Source organism: Carcharhinus amblyrhynchos, chromosome 5, assembly GCF_965287045.1.
Source record: "Carcharhinus amblyrhynchos chromosome 5, sCarAmb.v2.hapA, whole genome shotgun sequence".
Lineage (NCBI taxonomy): Eukaryota > Metazoa > Chordata > Chondrichthyes > Carcharhiniformes > Carcharhinidae > Carcharhinus > Carcharhinus amblyrhynchos.
The window spans coordinates 7,742,950-7,765,531 of record NC_137328.1 but is presented as its reverse complement, the minus strand read 5'-3'; the positions used below and the strand labels follow the sequence as shown (position 1 = coordinate 7,765,531).

The 22,582-nt window shown below is 46.5% G+C and overlaps 1 protein-coding gene across 1 annotated transcript in view; it reads right to left on the bottom strand.

Moving 5' to 3' along the window:
* The window catches only part of kiaa1958 (KIAA1958 ortholog), a 104,152-nt gene that overhangs the window by 6,680 nt on the left and 74,890 nt on the right, over positions 1 to 22,582 (bottom strand). Inside the window, exon 3 of the mRNA XM_080188437.1 lies at positions 4,716 to 4,882. Coding sequence (XP_080044563.1) covers positions 4,716 to 4,882 — 167 coding nt within the window. The remainder of the gene's footprint in view (positions 1 to 4,715; positions 4,883 to 22,582) is intronic.

The window sequence follows — 22,582 nt, the reverse complement described above, 5'->3', positions numbered from 1 at the left end:
TCTCCACAGTACCAAATCCCACTGTCCCTTCCAATCCCCAATCCAGTGCCCTTGCATAAAGTCACAGAGTTCATTATGGAGCAGGAGACGCCATGTATGAGGAGAGATGAAACAGTTTGAGCTTATACCCGCTGGAGTTTAGAAGGACAAAAGGAAGGGGATCGGATCGAGGTAAACAAAATAATGAGAGAGATTGATAAAGTGAATGTAGACCAAATGCTTCCTCCTTTGGGGCAATCTAGAATAAGCAGTCACAGATAGAGGTTGCAAGACGGTAGATTTAAAGCTGAGATGAGGAGCAACTACTTCTCGCAGAGGGTGGTGAATTTGTGGAACTCGCTGCCCTATAGCGTGGTGGAGTCTGAATCATTGAATGGTTTCAAGGAGATAGATATATTTCTAATACATAGCGCCACATGGTGGCACAGTGGTTTGCAGTGCTGTCTCACAGCGCCAGGGACCCGGGTTCAAATCCCACCTTCGGTCACTGTCTGTGTAGAGTTCGCACATTCTCCCCGTGTCTGCACGGGTTTCCTCCGGTTGCTCCGGTTTCCTTCCACAGTCTAAAAATGTGCGGGTTAGGTAGATCGGCCATGCTAAATTGCCCCTTAGTATCAGGGGACTAGCTAGGGTAAGTGTATGGGGTTATGGGGATAGGGCCTGGGTGGGATTGTGGTTGGTACAGACTTGATGGGCTAAATGGCTTCCTTCTGCATTTTGGGGAATCTATGATAAAACCGGATTAAAGGGATACGGGGGAAAGGTGGGGAGGTGGATTTGAGGGCAAGGAGAGATCAGCCATGATCTAATTGAATGGCAGAGCAGACTCGAAGGGTTGAATCTGCTTATTTCTGCTCCTAATTCCTAAGTTGTTCTCTAGTTCAGCTCAGAATGATGATCAAACCACAATCGCTGAGCCATCGGGTCGACCCATCGCTCGCTCTTGTACATTAGACTGATTGTGTCTTTATCTCCTAAGCCTCTTTTGTTTGCTGCTCGCTGCAACCTGGCCGGTCCACTCTCAAACATCTGTCAGTGCAGCTTTCACAGCTGGTTACAGGCAGTGGGAGAATGGTGGTTACATCAAACGGTGAACTCAGCCGAGGGCAGTGAGAATGAGACTCAGGAAATAAAGGGAATATTGGAAAACAGAAGGTCCATTTATCCTCGTGTGGGATAGAATCATCATAGAATCATAGAAACCCTACAGTGCAGAAGGCCCACTGTAAACCATCCCATCCCAGGCCCTATCTCCACAACCTCACACATTTACCTCGCCATTCCCTCTATCCTATACACCCTAGGGCACATGGCCAATCAACCTAATCTGCACTTCTTTGAACTGTGGGAGATAGGAGAGGGGATTAAGGGTTATGGGGAGAGGGCGGGAAAGTGGAACTGAGCAGCGACAGATCAGCCATGATCTTATTGAATGGCGGGGCAGGCTCGAAGGGCTGGATGGCCTACTCCTGCTCCTATTTCTTATGTTCTTATGTTCTTAAACCGGAGGTCCCAGAGGAAACCCACGCAGACACGGGGAGAATGTGCAAACTCCACACAGACAGTGACCCAAGCCAGGAATCAAACCCAGGTCCCTGGAGCTGTGAGGCAGCAGTGTTAACTGCCATGCCACTGTGCCATCCCAATATGATATGATAATGCTGAAGGGAAGAACTGATTTGTTATCTCCTTTCTCAGCTGCAGTAAGCAAAGATGATGTGATGGAAGCAAAATACTGCAGATTTCATAGATTACAAATTCATGGAACCCTACGGTGCAGAAGGATGTCATCTGGCCCATTGAGCCTGCACCGGCCACAAATCGACCCAGGCTCTATCCCCATAACTCCAGTTTTTTTACCCTGCTAGTCCTCCTGACTCTAAGGGTCAATTTTAGCAAGGCCAATCAACCTAACCGCACATCTTTGGACTGTAGGAGGAAACTGGAGCACCCGGAGGAAACCCACACAGACACGAGGAGAATGTGTAAACCCCACACAGACAGTGATCTGAGGCCAGCATTGAACCCGGGTCCCTGGCTCTGCGAGGCAGCACTGCTAACCAGCACTGCTAACCACTGTATGAGAATCTGAAACAAACAGAAAATGCTGGAGAAACTCAAAGCAATGGGATATTGGCTGCATTGCCTTATCAGTTGGTTTCAATTTGCCACGGGTCAGACCGAAAGCTGTGAGGTATCCTTGCTCAAGGCAAACCTGTACAGTCTCTGGCGTATACAGTCTCTTGGAGTTATTATAGCGACGGAGGCCGTCTGGCCCATCACGTCTGCACTGGCTCTCCAAAGGAGCATTATGACTCAGTGCCATTCTCCTGCCTTTTCCCCCTGTACTCCTGTGCATTGCTGCTATAAACAGGCAATGAATAAGAGTTATTGATCTTTAATTCATTTACAGGATGTGGGCATTAATGACCAGCATTTATTGCCCATCCCTAATTGCCCTAAAGGTGCTGGTGATGAGAGTCAGGAGTGAGGAGGGTATAGCTTTGACAAAGGGTCATCTGGACTCGAAACGTCAGCTCTTCTCTCTCCTTACAGATGCTGCCAGACCCGCTGAGATCTTCCAGCGTTTTTTTTCCTTTGGGAGGAGGGACACTTGGGCTTGACCTGATAAGAAATGACCCTGAGGGGACTCTGAAACTTACATGTGATACTTAACGTCAGAGAAAGTAAACACGAAACAGCAACTTCAGGCACCTCAAGGTTAAGATTCAGCATTGAAGAAGATATTTAGGATTCATGAAAAGAACTTTATCTTTGCACAGTGAAGGATAAATAGTCAGAATGCATTGCATAACAACAGTGGGAGGAGGAGGATGATAGAGCTGTCCCTGGGTAGGATGAGTTTAACCTCCTAAAGCAAGGCTGCAGCCAACGCAAGAGGTCACCAATCCTCCAGAAATATCCTGAAGTCTCCGGAGGTTAAAGTTTTTTGGGCAGTGAGTGACACAGGAGAAAAGCATTTAAAAGTTCCTGCCAGCCACTCTTCCGCTTTTTTTTCTGAGTCGAGCAGAGACAGGCAGTTGGAGATGGGAAGCTCATGTGATCCAGAGTTAGCAACATCAGAAATCGACAGCTTCCCTGTCTCTCTCTGGGAGTCCAACTTGCCTCCACACGCCATGCCCCCAGGTGAAGATGGCTGGAGCCAAAACAGCCGTGCTTCACCACATTCACAAATTTACTGAATAACACAAACTACAACCCCCAGTTCCTCCCCCCTCCACACACACACACACACACACACACACACACACACACACACACACACACACACACACACACACACACAGGGAAACAGGTCATTCGATCCTATTGGTCCTCCATTGATGTTTATGCTACCCGTGAGCCTCCTTCCATCCTTCTTCATCTAACCTTCCATTCTTTCCTCCCTCGAGGCATTCAAGAGGCCATCAGAAGATTATTGAATAGAATAATCGGCAAGGGTACGGGGAAAAGGCGGGGGAATGGCACAAAGCCACAACGCTCGTTTGGAGAGCCAGTGCAGACATGAAGGGCCTCCATCTGCACTGTAACAATTCTGTGATTCACATATTTGCCAAGCTTCCCTTAAAAAACACCTACGTTATTCGCCTCAGCCACTCCTTGTGCTAGAGGGTTTCACATTTCCACCATTCAATGCCAGTTCCTCCTCATCCGCCCCCTTCTACAATTCAACCACATGAAGAAAAGGAAAGATCCAAATGAATGGAAGTTCCTCTCTAACCCACCTGGGGGAGGGGGAGGCTAATCCCACCCGAGAGACCGGCACCAGCGAGCTGAGTGCGCCATTGCACATGCGCCAATCTCCCTGTATACTATTGCTTGACAAGAACCACCCCCCCCCCCACCCCCACAGATTACCAGCCCCAACCTACCCCCCCATCCCTCATGGCCAAACCCAACCTCCAAACCCCAGCTATAACCTCCCTCCCACCCTAATCCCCAATGGCCGCCCACTAGCCCCCGATGCGGGGTTACTGCCAGTCCCTCCCCTTCTACCTACCCTCAACCCCATTTGGCTCGCCCCGACTGGTCCCACCAGCACAGCCCCCCCTGCCTGCATTGCCCGGTGCTCGCTAGGCACTGCCAGCATGCCAGGCTGGCACCTCCAGGATGCCCAGGGGCAGTGGCAGGGCACCAGGCAGGCACTGCCCAAGGTAACCTCCCCAGACCTCTTGGAGGACCTCAATGGTCTCTGGTCCCACCAGTGAGCCCATCACGCCCGGTCCCTGTTGCTGGGGACTGTATGTGATCCCCACTGTTGTGGATCTCCACTGGTGGGATCAGAAACATTAGTGAGCCTGGACAATTGAGTCCAATTAAATAGATGCAGAGCAGCTTCTGAATATTGTAATCAACCTCGCACTGTTCCCCGGCAGGAGGACTGGACCAGGAAGATTGCGACCGGCGTCCCGAATCTCATTTGCTTCCATCTCACTGACATTTCCTGGCCCATTGCACTACCTGAGCAGTGCAGCGGGCTGGAAAAATTGTGCCCCATGTCTACAACTACTCACTGTAGAAACATGCCTTTAAAGGGAATTGGGATAAACACATGAAAGAAAAAGGAATTGAAGGACGTGCCAAAAAGCTGAGATGAAACGTGCGCGCAGCATAAACATCAGTACAGGCTGGCTGGGCCGAATGGTCTCTTTCGATTTGGTACACTCCCATGTTACTGTATCCAGATGACCTACCTTTGTAATGTCCATGTATTGCTTTAGCTCCCTCGTCACACACCAGTATCGCCACACATTCAGTGAGTACAGAGTTGCCTTTGTGGTGTTTGCACTGACGGCGCTTGTGCAGAGCTCCTTGAGTTCCCCGTCAAACGTTGGGAACCTATTGAGTTTTCCAGAAAAGGCTACGTGAAAGAAAGAGAAAAAGACAGCCCACAGGTGACGGCCATGGTTAGTTACAAAGCAACACAGCATCACAGGAATAACAAAGCTATCAAAGCCCAAACTTCACTGTTTCCCTCCCTACCTCCTCCTCTAACCAAAACAAAAGTCGGCAGAAGGACCACAAGCAAGGGACAGGAGAGTTGAGATTCTTTTATCCTTCTATCTGTATAAGGGCGATATGGCACCTAGAGCAGTGGCATGCTCCTCCTGCCAGATGTGGGCAATTAGGAAGCAATCTAATCTCCCTGACAACTTTGTCTGCAGGAAGTGTGTCCAATTGCAGCTCCTCACAGAGCACATTGTTTGGTTAGAGTGGCAGGTGGACGTACTGCGAAGCATACAGGAGGCAGAGTGTGATAGACACTAGTTACAGGGAGGTTGTCACAACATAGGTTCAGACAGGTAGATGGGTGACTGCCAAGAGAGGCAGGCGGGTAAGGCAGGAATCTCCTGTGCCTATTCCCCTTTCAAACAGGTATACAGTTTTGGATACTGTAGAGGGGGATAGCCTGTCAGGAGGAGATACCAGCAGCAGCCAGGCCTGTGATACCACAGCCGGTTCTGCAGTGGGACAGGGTCGGGCAAAGAGCAAGCCACTCACACTGTCTGTACATTTAAAACTTAATTAGCTTTAAAGACTCGCATTCCATCATTATTCATGTAAACTGAGTTTGTGTCTTTATATACCCTGTTTGTGATCAGAACTCCCACTCACCTGACGAAGGAGCAGCGCTCTGAAAGCTAGTGGCTTTTGCTACTTTAACCTGGTGTTGGAGACTTCTTACTGTGTCTACCCTAGTCCAACACCAGCATATCCACGTCTAGGGCAGATTAGAGCAGAACACACGACAGCGCAGAGTCGCTGAGCAGAGACTGATAGCCAAGTTCCGCACACATGAGGACAACCTCATCTGGAATCTTGGGTTCATGTCACACAATCTGTAACCCCCACGACTTGCCTGGGCTTGCAAAATCTCACTAACTGCCCTGTCTGGAGACAATACACATCTCTTTAACTTGTGCTTAACCCTCTCTCCACTCACATTGTCTGTTCCTTTAAGACTTGATTACTTGTAAAGATGCGCATTCCAACCATTATTTTGTAAATTGACTTTGTGTCTATATACGCCCTAATGGTGAATGGAACTCCCTGATGAAGGAGCAGTGCTCCGAAAGGCTTGTGCTACCAAATAAACCCGTTGGACTTTAACCTGGTGTTGTGAGACTTCTTACAGAGCAGATTATGCCAAGCTTCCATGGGGGGGCAGGGAAGGAACACATCTATTTCCAAACACTTTGGTCGTGTGGCACCGTGGTCAGCACTGCTGCCTCAGGGACCCAGGTTCGATTCCGGACTCGGGTCACTGTCTGTGTGGAGTTTGCACATTCTCCCCATGTCTGTATGGGATTTGTCTGGGTGCTCCAGTTTCCTCCCACAGTCCAAAGATGTGTGATTTACGTGGATTGGCCGTGCTAAATTGCCCCTTAGTGTAAAGAGATTAGCAGGGTAAATATGTGGGGTTACAGGGATGGGGCCTGGGTGGGATTGTCAATGCAGACTCGATGGGCTGAATGGTCTCCTTCTGCATTGCAGGAATTCTATGTCAGTTTTTTTACTCCTCAAACAGACTGAGGGAGAGACTCTCCAGCCTTGCTTGCACACAAGCAAATCCCACGATGGCTGGAGATAAGAGGGTCCGTGATGTTAACTGAGCCAGCGAGAACTCCCCCCTTGGGTCAGAACCAGAATAGCATATTGAAATATGTAGGAGCTGTCTCAAGCCGGACTCACCTGGTTCCCAGAATTCACCCACCCCCCCAGTGCAAGGTGAGACAGGCGACAATCGCTACTAGTCTCCACAAACGGAGTGGGGGGGAAGGAGTGGTGGGAGGCCATTAGACCCCCTAGTGGTCAGGGACATGGTGGGGGAAGGGCCTCTAATGACCCCACAAGCAGGGTGTTGCTCACATTTGGGGTGGTGGGGTGGTGGTTGATTCCAGTTATTGGTGGGGTGGAAAGGCGGGGGGGTGGGTGGAATTAGAGTTCTGTGACGTTATCTTGAGATCAGGGCATGAGGAGCCGCACTTGCCAGTGTCTTTAGGACCCACACATCTCTCACTGTACAAATCACCCCAACCTCCAAGCAACTGTCCAAGTGTGAGTGGATAGCAATGGGAATCGCACTGGTCATCCCAGCGGGAACCACACCCGCGATTCCTGCTGGAGACCACATCTAGAAATCTTTTCAAAATATTACACCCAAAAATATCCACTAAATGGCCTTGGATTGCTGAAGATTGCTGAGTCTAAGTTGTGCGCACATTGCTAAGTTAGTGGTTCTCTCTCTTTCCCCTCTTTGTGTTTGCCAGACACCGTGCAGCATCTCTCAGGGGACAGAGTCACCTCTCTGATGCTTCTTCCAATACATCTCCAGTGACTGCTTCTATCACTGACCGGCCAATGAGCTGCAGACAGGGCACGACTTAAAGCAAACAGACTATTTTACACCAAACAGTCTGATTCCAATAACACATCACAGCAATTTACAGAGCCGATTTTAAATTACCTACAGTAAAAATAACTCAGAAGTGAAACTACAGCAACGTGAAGCAGGGCAATTGCTCCAGCCAAATGCATCAAGAGGACAGCTGTACAATGCAAATTCTGTGTATAAACTCCATCCCAGCCAATTACTGTGGGGGATATAAAGTATTTGTCATCATTCTGGCTGGGATTGGTGGCAGGCCAGTACACAACCATTGGGACTCAATGATTGAGACTCAATTATCTCTATTCTGGCTGGGGTTATATGGAGCCACCTTTCTCAGTAATTAATCACCTAAATTGGCAGTGAATGAAGCGTGTCTAAGACCCTTTGATTGTGGGGCTGAGATTGGGAGCTCACATCTTAGCAATTCCCAACCCACTACGTATGGGCCGCTCCCTCCTTATACAACATACATTGGCACCCCATCCAGAAATATTTACATGGCCACCACTGACGCACAGCAGTGGCCATGTGTACCATCTACAAGATGACCTAGAGGAACTCACCAAGGTTGCTGCGGTAGCACCTTCCAAACCTACCACCTTTACCATCTAGAAGGATAAGGGCAGCAGATACCTGGGAATACCACCACCGGAAAGTTCTCCTCCAAACCACTCACCATCCTGATTTGGAAATGTATCACTGTTCCTTCATTACAACTGGGTCAAACGCCTGGAACTCTCTCCTTAACAGCATTGTGGGTCAACCCACAGCACATGGACTGCAGTAATTCAGGAAGGCAACTCACAACCACCTTCTCAAGGGCAACTTGGGATGGGTAATAAATACCGGTCTCATCAGCCATGTCCACATGGCATTAATGAATAAAATAAAACTAATTTTCTTAATGATCATCCTATTATCGCTCTAGTGTGTTCTAGCATACATTACACAGTGCTCTGCGGGATCTTAAATAACTCGAACTACCATTGCAAAGCTGTGGCACTGGGTGAAATAGTTTCTGTTGAGAGTTTGTGCAAGCGTTCATTCCTATTTCTTCATTGCTGATTCTATGACGAGCAAGGCTGACAAGACGCCACGAACGTAACACTTACATCCTGATCCCCATGTTGTTATTATGTTCATACAAGCAATATGAGAAGTCTGACAACACCAGGTTTAAGTCCAACTGATTTATTTGATAGTAAACTCACAAGCTTTCGGGGTTTGCCCCTTCGTCACCTGAAACCTCGAAAGTTTGTGAGTTTACTATCAGATAAATCGGTTGGACTTAAACCTGGTGTTGTCAGACTTCTTACTGTGTTTACCCCAGTCCAACGCCGGCATCTCCACATCATACAAGCAATAGCAGCAACTGAAGTATCCTCTGTGTTTTTCATGCAATCCCATTGAAACTAAACCTTTAACATTTAAAAAACAAAGTTTGACACATGAACAGAAGGTATTACAGAATATGACAGCTTCTACATCTCGTTGGTTAATGGAACTGGCTATTTGATTGCTCACACAACCTGCCCCCACAGATGAATATCGAACACACAGACTGCAGCAACAGCATGGAGTTATTTATAAAGAGCTTGAAGCAGTTCAATGGGCAAATCACTGCCATTGCCACATCTGACAAAACCAGGCACCTGTCACACCCCACAGCTCCCGGAAAGGATCCCCTTTTCAAACTAACTTGAACCAATGCCACCACGACTGGCAGGAACCAAAGAGGTGAAGGGCGTTGGGTGATTGAAGAAACGCCAGGGTAAATCAACAGCCCGTTTTTCACAGAAATGAGAAGTCTTAAAGTTTATTTATTAGTGTCACAAGTCGCCTTACATTAACATCATAATGAAGTTATTGTGAAAATCCCCTAGTTGCCATACGCCGGCGTCTCTTCGGGTACACTGAGGGAGAATTTAGCACGGCCAATGCACCTAACCAGCACGTCTTTCAGACTGTGGGAGGAAACCGGAGCACCCGGAGGAAACCCACGCAGACATGGGGAGAATGTGCAAACTCCACACAAAGTCGGGAATCGAACCTGGGGTCCTGGAGCTATGAGGCAGTGGTGCTAACCACTGTGCCACCCCACATGATGATGAAATAATGATTGTACCCCAAAATCCCCAGGACTGATAGTCACAAAACTGACCATGTAAGGAACTAAATATCGTAGTCGGACCATTTGGAAGTGTCATGTGCTACAATTACAGCTCAAGGCTTTGAGCGCTGTCATATAGACAGGTGAAGTTAGGAATGCCAATGGGGAGGGTGCAAGATCAACTGACTGGTGTGCAATTCTCATCAACTTCAGAAAGCTCAACAGTATTTAGGTCTTTGGCCGCAGCTCAATGGGCAACACTCTTCCTTCGGCGCGGTGATTAGCACTGCTGCCTCACAGCATCGGGGACCCGGGTTCAATTCCAGCCTCGGGTCACTGTCTATATGGGGCTTCCAGGATCTCCCCGTGTCTGCGTAGGTTTCCTCCGGGTGCTCCGGTTTCCTCCCACAGTCCAAAGATGCATGTGTTAGGTGGATTGGTCATGCTAAATTGCCCCTTAGTGTCAGGCGGACTAGCCAAGGTAAATACTTGTTGTTATGGGGATTAGGCCTGGATGAGCTTGTGGTCAGCACAGATTTGATGGTCCGAATGGCCTCCTTCTGCAAGTAGGCATTCTATGATTCTGAGTGGGTAGATTGTGGCTTCAAGACCTGCGCCAGACACTCGAACACAAAATCTAGAAATCTAGATTGTTGGCTCCAGACAGTATCTCGGAGTGATTGAGGTGCCATTAAATCCAAGACACTGCCCTCCCTCCGGGCTGGATGCAGAAGGTCCAATAACACAGTGTGGAGAGTGACAGGGGAGGGGAGTTTGATTTTTTTTTCGCAGAGCTGTGCCACAGATTGGACTATGCAGCAATGCCACAACAGCACCACATCTTCCTCCTGTCAGTACGCCGATGCACTGTGTCCTGTGGCAGACTCATGACAGTGTTGCTCAATGTCCGATCCTTGTTTGAAAGTGATTCGCGTCCCCTTGGAGGTAGGATTAGAGTGGAGGAAAACTAAATGATTGCCAGATGAATCATTCAGGCTAGCTTCTGTGCACTATACCTCCAACACAACAATAGTACCAATTAATAAATGTTACAACTTCAGAACCTGATTACTGACTCAGACAGACACAGGTCCACCCCAGGTTTGATCTCTCGTCCACCTTGGGTCTCAGTCCAGCAATGCCTCAAATTAAAACTCTTAGCTTTGTGGACAAATTTGATGGGTGGCACAGTGGTTAGCACTGCTGCCTCACAGTGCCAGGGACCCTGGTTCAATTCCCGGCTTGGGTCACTGTCCGTTCAGAGTTTGTATGTTCTCTCCATGGGTTTCCTCCCATAGTCTGAAAGATGTGCTGGTTAGGTGGATTGGCCATGCTAAATTCTCCCTCAATGTGCCTGAACAGACACCAGAGTGTGCTGACTAGGGGTTTTTATGGTAACTCCATTGCAGTATAAATGTAAACCTACTTGTGACACTAATAAATGAAAAAACTCCCTTCCTATCCTGTAACCTCAGCCTGCCCTACAATCCTCCATGGTCTCAGCATTCCCCAAATCCTGGCATCTTGTGGATCCCCACTTTCCTTTCTTCCCATCATTAATGGTCAGTGTCTTTAGCTGCTAATACACTCAATTCCAAAATTCACTCTTTCCTCCTTTAAGATCCATCTTAAAACCTATCTTTCACCGGTCCCAGATTGGCATTATTGTGGCACCACATCACTGTTTATTTAATAACTGCGCCTTGGCATAGTTCAGTACCTTAAAGGTGCTATATAAATACAAGTTATTGTCAATTGTTCCAAACTAGCTAATCTCAGTTCTGGTTCATTGATCTCTGCAATTACATCACCTCACTTGGGAACAGATACGAGGTTTGATGTTGTTTGCCTTCCTGAACTCAGTGGTGCACAAGGCAGACTTTCATCTGTTCAAATAGCAAGGCTTTTCCTGGAACAGGTCACTAATCTGTTGCCAGGACCTTATGGCTTGGGGGCCTTCACTCTTATTCTAGTTGGCTGACCAGAAATCTCTCCTATTTTATCTGCTTCAAGAAAACAACCATCATCCCTGTACCAAGGAAAAGCCAGGCAGCCTGCCTTAATGACTATCACCCGGTGGCTCTGACATCCATCATTATGAAGTCCTTCGAAAGGTTAGTCATGACCCAATTCCAGACTCCCAGATTGCCTAGAATCACTACAGTTCACAACAGGTCCACAGCAGATGCCCTCTTCCTGGTCCTACACCCAACCCTGGAACATCTGGATAACAAAGACACCTATGTCAGACTCCTATTTATTGACCACAGTTCGTTATTCCGACAAAACTCATCTCCGGGCTCAGTTCCACCTCTGCGACTGGATTCTGCACTTCCTAATCCATAGACTGTAATCAGTAAGGATAGGTAGCAACACCTCTTCCACGATCATCCTCAACACTGGTGGCTCACAAGGCTGCGTCCTCAGCTCCTTACAGACCTATGACTGTGTGGCCAAACTCCCCTCCTACTCCACTTTCAAATCTGCTGGTGACACCAACGTAGTGGGTCGGATCCCAAACAATGGCAAGACAGAGTACAGAAAAAGAGATAAAGAATCTGGTGAACTGATACAACAACAATAATCTCTCCCTCTATGTCAACAAAACAAATGAGATAGTGCAGTGGAGCATATGTCCCTGTCTACATCAACAGGGATAAAATGAAATGGTCGAGAGCTTCAGGTTTCTGAGTATCCAGATCACAAACAACCTGTCCTGGTCCCTCCACGCCAATGCTATAGTTAAGAAAGCCCACCCATGCCTCTACTTTCTCAGGAGGCTAAGGAAATTTGGCATGTCAACAATGACCCTCACCAACTTTTACAGATGCATCATAGAAAGCATTCTTCCTGGTTGTACCACAGCTTGGTATGGGCTCCTGCTCTGCCCAAGGCCACAAAAAACTACAAAGTGTTGAGAACTGTTCATCATGCAAACCAGCCTCCCATCCACTGACATGTCTACACTTCCCACTGCCTTGGAAACGCAACCAGTATAATTAAGGACCCCACGCACCCCAGACATTCTCTCTTCCACCTTTTCTATCGGGAAAAAGATACAAAAGTCTGAGGTCCACGTACCAACTGACTCAAGAACAGCTTCTTCCCTGCTGCTGTCAGACGTTCAAATGGACCTACCTTGTATTAAGTTGATCTTTCTCTACACCCTAGCTATGACTGTAACACAACATTCTACACTCTCTTCTTCCCTTCTCTATGAACGGTATGCTTTGTTTGTATAATATGCAAGAAACAATACTTTTCACTGTATACTAATACATGTGACAATAATAAATCAAATCCCGCCAGCCATTTGCATGTGTTAGAAGAGGTTTGCAGGATAATACTCAACCTATTTAACCACATTACGAATGCACCTTCCTTAGTCATCAAGTCCTGGGGTGGGACTCGAACCCGGAGCTTCTGGCTCAGTACTAACCCACTGCGCCACAAGACCAGGGATTGATGAACCTCACACATAATGCACATTACTCACAAGTTAATCCCAACAGAGAATACCACAGATTGATGTGATTTATTGTCACACGTATTGGGATACAGTGAAAAATATTGTTTCTTGTGCTATACAGCCAGTGTAGTGGTAGCGTACCGAGGGGAGAAGGAAAGGAGAGGCTACAGAATGTGGTGTTGCAGTTACAGATAGGGTGAAGACAGAGACCAACATAATACAAGGTTGATCCACCTTGCAATACGCAACTCACTACCACAACAACGCCTTATATTTATATAGCGCTTTTAATGTGAAAAAAAATCATAAATGCTTCACAAGAGCATTAATAAGCAAAATATCACCCCAACCCATAGATCAAGATACTAGAGTGTCTCAGAGGAGGAAACAAGAGGAAAATCCAGAGCTTGGGGCCTAGGCAGTTGAAGGCATGGCCACCAATGGTGAAGTGATTAAAATCATGGATGTTCAGGGGCCCGGAATGGGATGAGTGCAGATATATCAGAGAGTTGTGCAAATCAGTACCTGCAGAGATGTGTGGCACAGAGAGGGGCGAAGGCTTAGAGTGCTGGGATTTTTGAAAGTTGCTGTTCATAATAGGCCAGTGCCAAGTGCCACGTTAAGCCCTTCAGTGGATGTTGCAAGAAGAACAAAGGAAAGTTGCAGATATATCTAGGAGGGAGTCAAGCCTGGAATGATAGCAAGAGAGCAGGAAGATTGAGTACTGAAGGGCTGGGGCAGAGAGTCAGAGTGGAGAGGCGAAAGGGGGTGAATGGGACGGCACAGTGGCACAGTGGTTAGCACTGCTGCCTCATAGCGCCAGGGACCCAGGTTCAATTCCTGCCTCGGGTGACTGTGTAGAGTCTGCAAATGCTCCCTGTGTCTACATGGGTTTCCTCTGGTTTCTTCCCACAGACCAAAGATGTGCGGGTTAGGTTGATTGGCCATGCTAAAGTTCCCCTTAGTGTCAGGGGGATTAGTTGGGTAAATGCATGGGGTTAAGTGGATAGGGCCTGGCTGGGATTGTTGTCATTACAGGCTTGATGGGCCAAATGGCCTCCTTCTGCACTGTAGTGATTCTATATTGATAGAAAGGAGGGATTCTGAATGAATAATGAGAAAAGTATAAAAAAGACAAAAAGTGAAAATAGTGATAAGACCCCTCAGGGAACAGCAGAGTTGAATAGCATTGATACTGTGAAGGGAAACTAGATAAAGCATATGACGGAGGACTTTGTTGATAGAATGATTTTGATTTGATTTATTATTCACATGGATTAGCATATAGTGAAAAGTATTTTTTTTGTACACTGTACAGACAAAACATACGTTAGTAGAAAAGGAAGGGAGAGTGTGCAGAATGTAGTATTACAGTCACAGCTAGGGTGTAGAGGAAGATCAACTTAATGCGAGGTAGGTCCATTCAAAAGTCTGACAGCAGCAGAGAAGAAGCTGTTCTTGAGTCAGCTGGCACGTGACCTCAGACTTTTGTATCTTTTTCCCAACAGAAAAAGGTGGAAGAGAGAATGTCCAGGGTGCGTGGGACCCTTAATTATGCTGGCTGCTTTTCCGAGGCAGTGGGAAGTGTAGACGGAGTCAATGGATGGGAGGCTGGTTTGCGTGATGGGTTGGGCTACATTCATGACCTTTTGTGGTTGAGATGAAGAAAGGTGTGAGGAATTTTGTGTGGCACATAAACACCATCATAGATGAGTTGGGTCAAATGGTCTGTTCCTGTGCTGCACATTCTCATTAATGTTCACAGACTTGCCCTTCCTGGAAGGGTCCTAGATATTGATGTCTTATACTCAGGATGAACAACGGGGGCACTCCAATTTGCATCAATGTTTAGCTCAACCAACAGTGGTTGAGGGGAAGATTGAACCTGGAGGTGTCCTTGTCAACGTGGCTCCACCGAATAACAGGATAAACATTCGGAGTTACTGGGAGAGGTTTCCTCCACAACATTTCTTGATGGGAGGTTTCTCATGACTTGCTGTCACCCTCCAACTTAATTCCTTACTTTTTAACCTCACCATGTCAAGAAAAGTACTGAGATAAAAGCCACCTTCGTGAATGGAGTTGGGGCCAAGGACAGATCCCTAAACCAGGCACTGATGAATCTATGAATCATTCAGTGGCAGGCATTCTGAATTCTTTACAGGAATTCAGAGCATGAATGGTATTATGTAACTAGCAGCCCATCTGCAAAATGGGCTACATCATCCACAAGGAATTGGCTGATGAAGCTTATTGGAGGAATGTGCCCGCCATCCCTGCTTTGTTAGTGATGAGATGATATTCAATTCTTGAAACAGTGTGGTTCATAAAATCATTCTTGGTCCCTTCTGCAGAGCTGCTCCCAATCCAGTTCAGATATTCGACATGCTATGAGATTGAGGCAAAGGTAAAGCCGCCATATGCCCAAGTTACCATAAACTGCTCTTTGAGGGGGGAGAACTCGCTGGTGGTGATTTAACCTGAGGGTCACCACACCTCAGGTGAGGGACAAGGCTGAGAAGGTGAGGCCTTCATAAATAACCTCAGCAGGTAGGGGAATCGAACCCTCGCTGTTGGCATCGCTCAGCATCATATGTCAGCCATCCAGCCAGCTGAGCTAACCCGACTCCCTGCGGATCTCAAACAATGACGAAGTGGCATACAGGAATGAGATAGAGAATCTGGTGAACTGGTGCAGCAACAATAATCTCTCCCTCAGTGTCAACAAAATGAAGGAGATAATCATCGACTTCAGGAAGCATAGTGGAGAACATGCCCTTGTCTACATCAATGGGGGCGAAGTAGAAATGGTCAAGAGCTTCAAGTTTTTAGGCGTTCAGATCACCACCAACCTGGCCTTGGTCCCCCCATGCCGACACTATTAGTTAAGAAAACCCACCAATGTCTCCACTTTCTTGAAAGACTAAGAAAATCTGGCATGTCAGCTATGACTCTCACTAACTTTTACAGATGCACCATAGAAAGCATTCTTTCTGATTGTATCACAGCTTGGTATGGCTCCTGCTCTGTCCAAGACAGCAAGAAGCTACAAAAGGTCATGAATGTCGTCCAATCCATCACACAAACCAGCCTCCCATCCATTAACTCTATCTACACTTCCCGCTGTCTCGGAAAAGCAGCCAGCATAATCAAGGACCCCACGCACCCCGGACATTCTCTCTTCCACCTTCTTCCATCAGGAAAAAGATACAGAAGTCTGAGGACACATACCAACTGACTCAAGAACAGCTTCTTCCCTGCTGCTGACAGATGTTTGAATGGATTTACCTCGTATTAAGTTGATCTTTTTCTACATCCTATAACTGTAACACTACATTCTGCACTCTCTCATTACCTTCTCTTTGTACGGTATGTTTTGTCTGTATAATATGTAAGAAACAATACTTTTCACTGTACACTACAACATGTGACAACAATAAATCAAATCAAATATATTCTCTTCCACCTTCTTCTGTTGGGAAAAAGATACAAAAGCCTGAGGTCACGTACCCGCCAACTCTTCCCTGCTGCTGTCAGACTTTTGAATGGACCTACCTTGCATTAAGTTGATCTTTCTCTACACCCTAGCTGTGACTGTAACACTACATTCTGCACTCTCTCCTTTCCTTCTCTATGAATAGTATGCTTTGTCTGCCTAGCTCACAATAAACCTTTCACTGTATACTAATACATGTGACAATAATAAATCAAATCAAATCGAAGTACAGATCTGCAATGCTCTGGAGTAAGGGTTGTGTCTGCACAGTAGGGGGAGTCTGGGCAGAGTAAGGATCACACAGTTAAACAAAGGAGCCCTTCACGAATGTCAGCAAAGTACTTGGGGGGGGGGGGGAGAGAAAAAACACACACAAACAAGCTTTTGTACTTAAACTGCGCGTCACTGCTGTAACATTCAGTCACAACCACCCAAAGTGTGTCAAGGTCGGGTTCAGGTTCAACCAGCAGTCATGCTGTTTGTCCATTCACATCCTCAACGCCAGCGGGCTTTCGCAGAGAGAACTCTGCAGCGTGGAAGCGCCGACTCGGCAAGATAAATACACCTGCTCCCAAAGGGGACCTCTTTCCAACGGCCCTCGGACCTAGCACTGTCGCGCAGTACTCCACAGGGACTCTGTGTGCTTTTCATTCCCGGATTTAGCGGCTGGAAACCCAGAACACTCTTCAGTGACGGAAGCATTTATTTTGTGCCAAAGTAGAAAATTGCCCCCAAACTCGTGCTTTCGTAAGTTGAAAATGCTTTGGGCCAAAACAGTCAATAAAAATTCCTCAAAGCGGAGAGGAGATTTCCGCCATAAAGAAAGATTTCAACTAATGATGTTTCCCGTCATTCCTTCAGGTTGGAGAAGTTTAGGGAGGGAATTCAGGGATTAATAAGCCTTAAACAAAGCTGTTACAGTAAGAATTAAACTCTGGAGACAAACTCGTCGCGACATATCCACACTCATTTCCAGGATGGTCATACCAAGTAGTGGGCTTGTGAATAGGAAAATTCTAGAATCTCAAGTCATGTCCAGCTACCGAAAGAAAATCATGCATTAATGATATTCAAATTATTCAAAATAGAACACTGCAATACTCCCACTCAAACACCAGAACAAGAATGGTGTTTGGCAATAAATAATGGTAGGTCTGGTCTCAGCATCGGTGTTGACCAGACGCACTCTCCCTCCTCCACAGGAGTCCCTGCAGATGCCCCAATGCTCTGGCTCTGTGGGAACTGCCTGGAAAGTCTGAACCTCTAATGGGCAATCCCCTTGTGCCCCCGGACCCCCTGAAAAAATATGCAACTCTTCAGTTAAAGAGTCGGATACTTCACAAAGTTCTGACTTACTGAGCTGGGTAGTTACTCAGGAAATTTTGGATGGACAAATCTGAGTCTTAACTGCTGGGTAGCTACACAACTGGCACTCCCTGATCCCCCGCACCCCACCAAGTTCCCATCCAGTCCAACCTGACCAGCCCACTGACCTCTGTCCCCCCAGCACCCACCCAATGCCGTCCGGCCACCCAACTAACCCTCCAATCAAGCTGACCTTTACAACCTGACTGCGGTCACAAGGACTGGCTGTTGCAAATCCCTGAGCTATTTGTTACAGTAAGGATGGGTGTAATATCAGAGGGGAAGATTAAAAAGTACATTCCACGCAACACGGAGAGGGTTGCAAACTTTCAAACAATCTGACAATGCGAAGGGATGTGATAACCAAGAATAATGCTGTTTTGCAACTAGCTTTCAATTTGCAGACAAATGGGATTAGCATATTTTAAAATGCAGGAATTTTGATGTTTAAACAGAACCATTAATGTAAAAAAAGCATTAAGTTCTTTACTAGTACATTGCCCCAGCTATGTGGACTAAAATTTGACATTGGGCAGTACGATGGCACAGTGGTTAGCACTGTTGCCTCACAGCGCCAGGTACCCAAGTTCGATACCCGGCTTGGGTCACTGTCTGCACATTCCCGCCGTGTCTGCATGGGTTTCCTCTGGGTGCTCTGGTTTCCTCCCACAGCTCAAAGATGTGCGGGTTAGGTGGATTTGCCATGCTAAATTGACCCCAGTGTTGGGGGACTAGCAAGGACAAATATGTGGGGTTGCGGGAATAGGGCCTGGGTGGGATTGTACAGTACAGACTTGATGGGCCAAACGGCCACCTTTTGCATTGTAGGATTCTATGATCTATATACTACACACCCAGGTGATATGCATGTAAAAGCAAGGAACATATAGACTAAAGCACAGATTTAATCATTTCTAATGGAGAGTAGCGATCAAACATAAAGGGGACTGCCTAGGCCAAAGGGGACTGCTACTTAAAGTTATGGGTCGGTCCAACATTTTTGTTAATCTTAAAACTGCTGCTTTCACCAGAGTGACCTTTAGGGGGCCAACATGTTGCAAGTTGCAACTGAGAATGTATTTGGGTGATAAAAATGCAACATGCTGTAGGTCATGGCATATAGGTCAATCTTTGAAGGCTTGAAAAATCTTTACAGCTTGGGAGTCGACCTGTACATCAAGTATAAATCTGAACTCATGGAATCCCTACAGAGCAGAAGGAGGCCATTCAGCCCATTGAATCAGCATCAACCCTGCGAAAGAGCACTCTACCTCAGCCTACTCCCCTGCCCAATCCCTGTAACCCTGTGCGCTGATCATGGCCAATCCATCTAACCTGCACATCTTTGGAGTGCGGGAGGGTATTGGAGCACCTGGAGGAAACCCGCGCAGACACAGGGAGAACGTGCAAACTCTGCATAGACAGTGACCCAAGCCGGGAATTGAACCCGGGTCCCTGGCACTGAGAGGTAACAGTGCTAACTATTTTGCCGCTCCTAATCTGGTTATAGGTGGGTGCCATTTTGAAATGCAAAAATAAACACCAATAATTCAAGTTTGATCAATTTGAGACATTAGGTTGAGTGAATTAATTCTCCAGGCATCCCTTTAATCACAACCAAAATGTCTGAAAAGCCACCAAATTCATTGTGTTGATGACCCGCCAAAATTCAATGTCTTTGGCATCAGGCGCAAAGAGTTCATCGAATTTATTCAGAGTCACTCTGACTCCTAGAGCATCATCATAAAGATCCCACTATGGATCAGATTTGGTACTTTCTTTATTATTGTCACATGTATTTGCATAAAGTGAAAAGTACTGTTTCTTATGCGCTATACGAAGCATACCATACAAAGAGAAGGAAAGGGGAGAGTGCAGAATGTAATGTTACAGTCATGGCTAGTGTGTAGAGAAAGATCAACTTAATATAAGGTAGGTCCATTCAAACGTCTGATGGCAGCAGGGAAGAAGCTGTTCTTGAGTAGGTTGGGACGTGACCTCAGACTTTTGTATCTTTTTCCCCAATGGGAGAAGGTGGAAAAGAGAATGTCCAGGGTGCGTGGGGTCTTTAATTATGCTGGCTGCTTTTCCAAGGCAGCGGGAAATGTAGACAGAATCAATGCACAGGAGGCTGGTTTGCATGATGGATTAGACTACATTCACAATCTTTTGTAGTTCCTTGCAGTCTTGGGCAGAGCAGGAGCCATACCAAGCTGTGATACAACCAGAAAGAATGCTTTCTATGGTGCATCTGTAAAAGTTGGTGAGAGTCATAGCTGACATGCCAAATTTCCTTAGTCTTCCGAGAAAGTAGAGGCATTGATGGGCTTTCTTAACTATAGCGTCAGCGTGGGGGAACCAGGGCAGGTTGTTGGTAATCTGGACACCTAAAAATTTGACCATTTCTACTTCGTCCCTGTTGATGTAGACAGGGGCATGTTCTCCATCAGTTTCAGAATCATTTCTCTACAACAAATCATCTTCCTCTCCATCCATTGTCTTGGGTTTCAGGCATTTTTCACGCAATGCTATGATAGTTTGTGCATTAATACCATCCCACAATTTGATGATGAAACCACACAAACCATCAAGGGTCAGCACACATATTTCCAATTCCTGAAGGCTCTGCCTCCATCGACCATCCATCTATTCTGTTCAGTGTGAAAGTAACCCTTGAAGATTTGCTGACACACACATCCTATGGTGGAACTACAGACGAAACCCCTCTGGTACAACTGCTATGCGGGTACTGTTTATTTGCAGGCCCATTTTGATCTTATTGGATATATGGGATCTGAACACTAATAAGCTGCATTCTTTGCATAGGCTAGTGGGTTGTCCATGCTATGATTCTTGATTCACTTCACTCCAAACTCCAACTACTGTCATAGACATGCAGAAAAACTCCTGCAGGGAACTTGATTTTCAGCACGCTTTTATGTTTGAAAATGACCTTGGGCTTTAATTTTCGTCGGCCAGGGAGGCTGGTACCACCTTTTGTGTCCTGTCGCTTTCGCCAGCACTGATCTTGAGCCTTTCCTCTCCACAGCTTGGCTGCTGGACACAGTGAAATCCACACAGGTTTCATTTATTTTGTCCAGTGCACCATGGTGGGTACTCATGTTTTTGCTGCTGATGAAATGGATGTCTTTTCTCTTCATTTGCTACACAGCCTGTTGCCAAAATAAATTTGGCAAGTCCATTCATTTCTCAGCTTGTCAATCAGAGATGGAAATATCATATTGGTACAGTAGAACTGGCCCTTCCAAGGTTGGGGTTAAGGCAACAGTGGGGTTGGATTTTCTAGAAAACTCAACTTTGGAAAGGAAGCCTGGCATCCTTTTCCAGTCTGGCATCCGATATGGCACCTGATCCACAACAATGTAGTCAACACACAACTGCTCTCTAAAGTGCTTTGCGAACCAGTCTTTTTTGTCAAAATATCACACAAATCAGGAATAGGCCAACACCAACTTCTGCGGAGAGAGAATAGAGCCAACATTTTGAGTCTGGATGACCTTTCAAGATTGTAGCGTCTAGATGATTTAAGACATTAGCTCTGTTCTTGATGGCACGATTCTTGGTGGCACAGTGGTTAGCACTGCTGCCTCACAGTGCCATGGACCCAGGTTCGATTCCCGGTTTGGGTCACTGTCTGTGTAGAGTTTGCAGATTCTCCCTGTGCTCCGGTTTCCTCCCACAGTCCAAAAGAAGTGCGGATTAGGTGGATTGGCCATCCTAAATTGCCCCTTAGTATCAGGGGGCTAGGTAGGGTAAATACATGGGGTTACGGGAATAGGGCCTGGGTGGAATTGTGGTCGGTGCAGACTTGATGGGCCAAATGGCCGCCTTCTGCACTGTAGGGTTTCTATGACCTGAGATTTTTCAACATTTTCTGTTTTTGTTTCAGATTCCAGCATCTGCAGTGTTTTGCCTTTACCTCAAATGCGGACTAGGCTGGGACCTCAAAGCAGTGCTCAGGGAGTCTTAGATGAGATGTCAATGCGAGGCTCCGACTGCAAGCTCAAATGAACATGAAAGATCCCACCACGCTACCAGGACAGCTGGCGAGTTCTGTCAGTGTCACGACCGATACCGATTTCACAACCAACGTCACTGAAACAGATTGTCTGGCTTGTACCATACTGCTGTTTGTGAGACCTTACTGTGTATAAACTGGTTGCTACATTTCCTATATTACAGCATTGACAACGGTTACACTTCAGAAGCACTTCAATGGCAACAAAGCGCTTTGAGGAGCTCTTTCATCCCAAGAGGCACTGTGTAAATGTAAAGGTGAAACCTGATAGTTTGACATAAATATTAAGACAAAGAAAAACTGGGTCCCCATCCAAACTTTGCAAATAGAATAATGAATAGTTTGTTTATTAGTGTCACAAGTAGGCTTACATTAATACTGCAATGAAGTTACTGTGAAAATAGCACGTACTAAGGAATCACAACTTCATAGAATAGTGATCAGAGAAGTTGAGAAACAACGTGGCCGGAATGTTATGGGATAACATGGGATTTTCCCATCCCGCTGCAGTGAATGGAGAATTGCCTGGGCGCCAAATTCTCTAAACTCGCTACAAAAGGAGCATGGTGTGAACAGCCGGTAAGATCACAGTCCCTTGCATCGCCAATGAGAAATAAGATAGCACAAGCTTAGGAAAATTTATTTATTTATTATTGTCACAGGTAGGCTTACATTAACACTGCAATGAA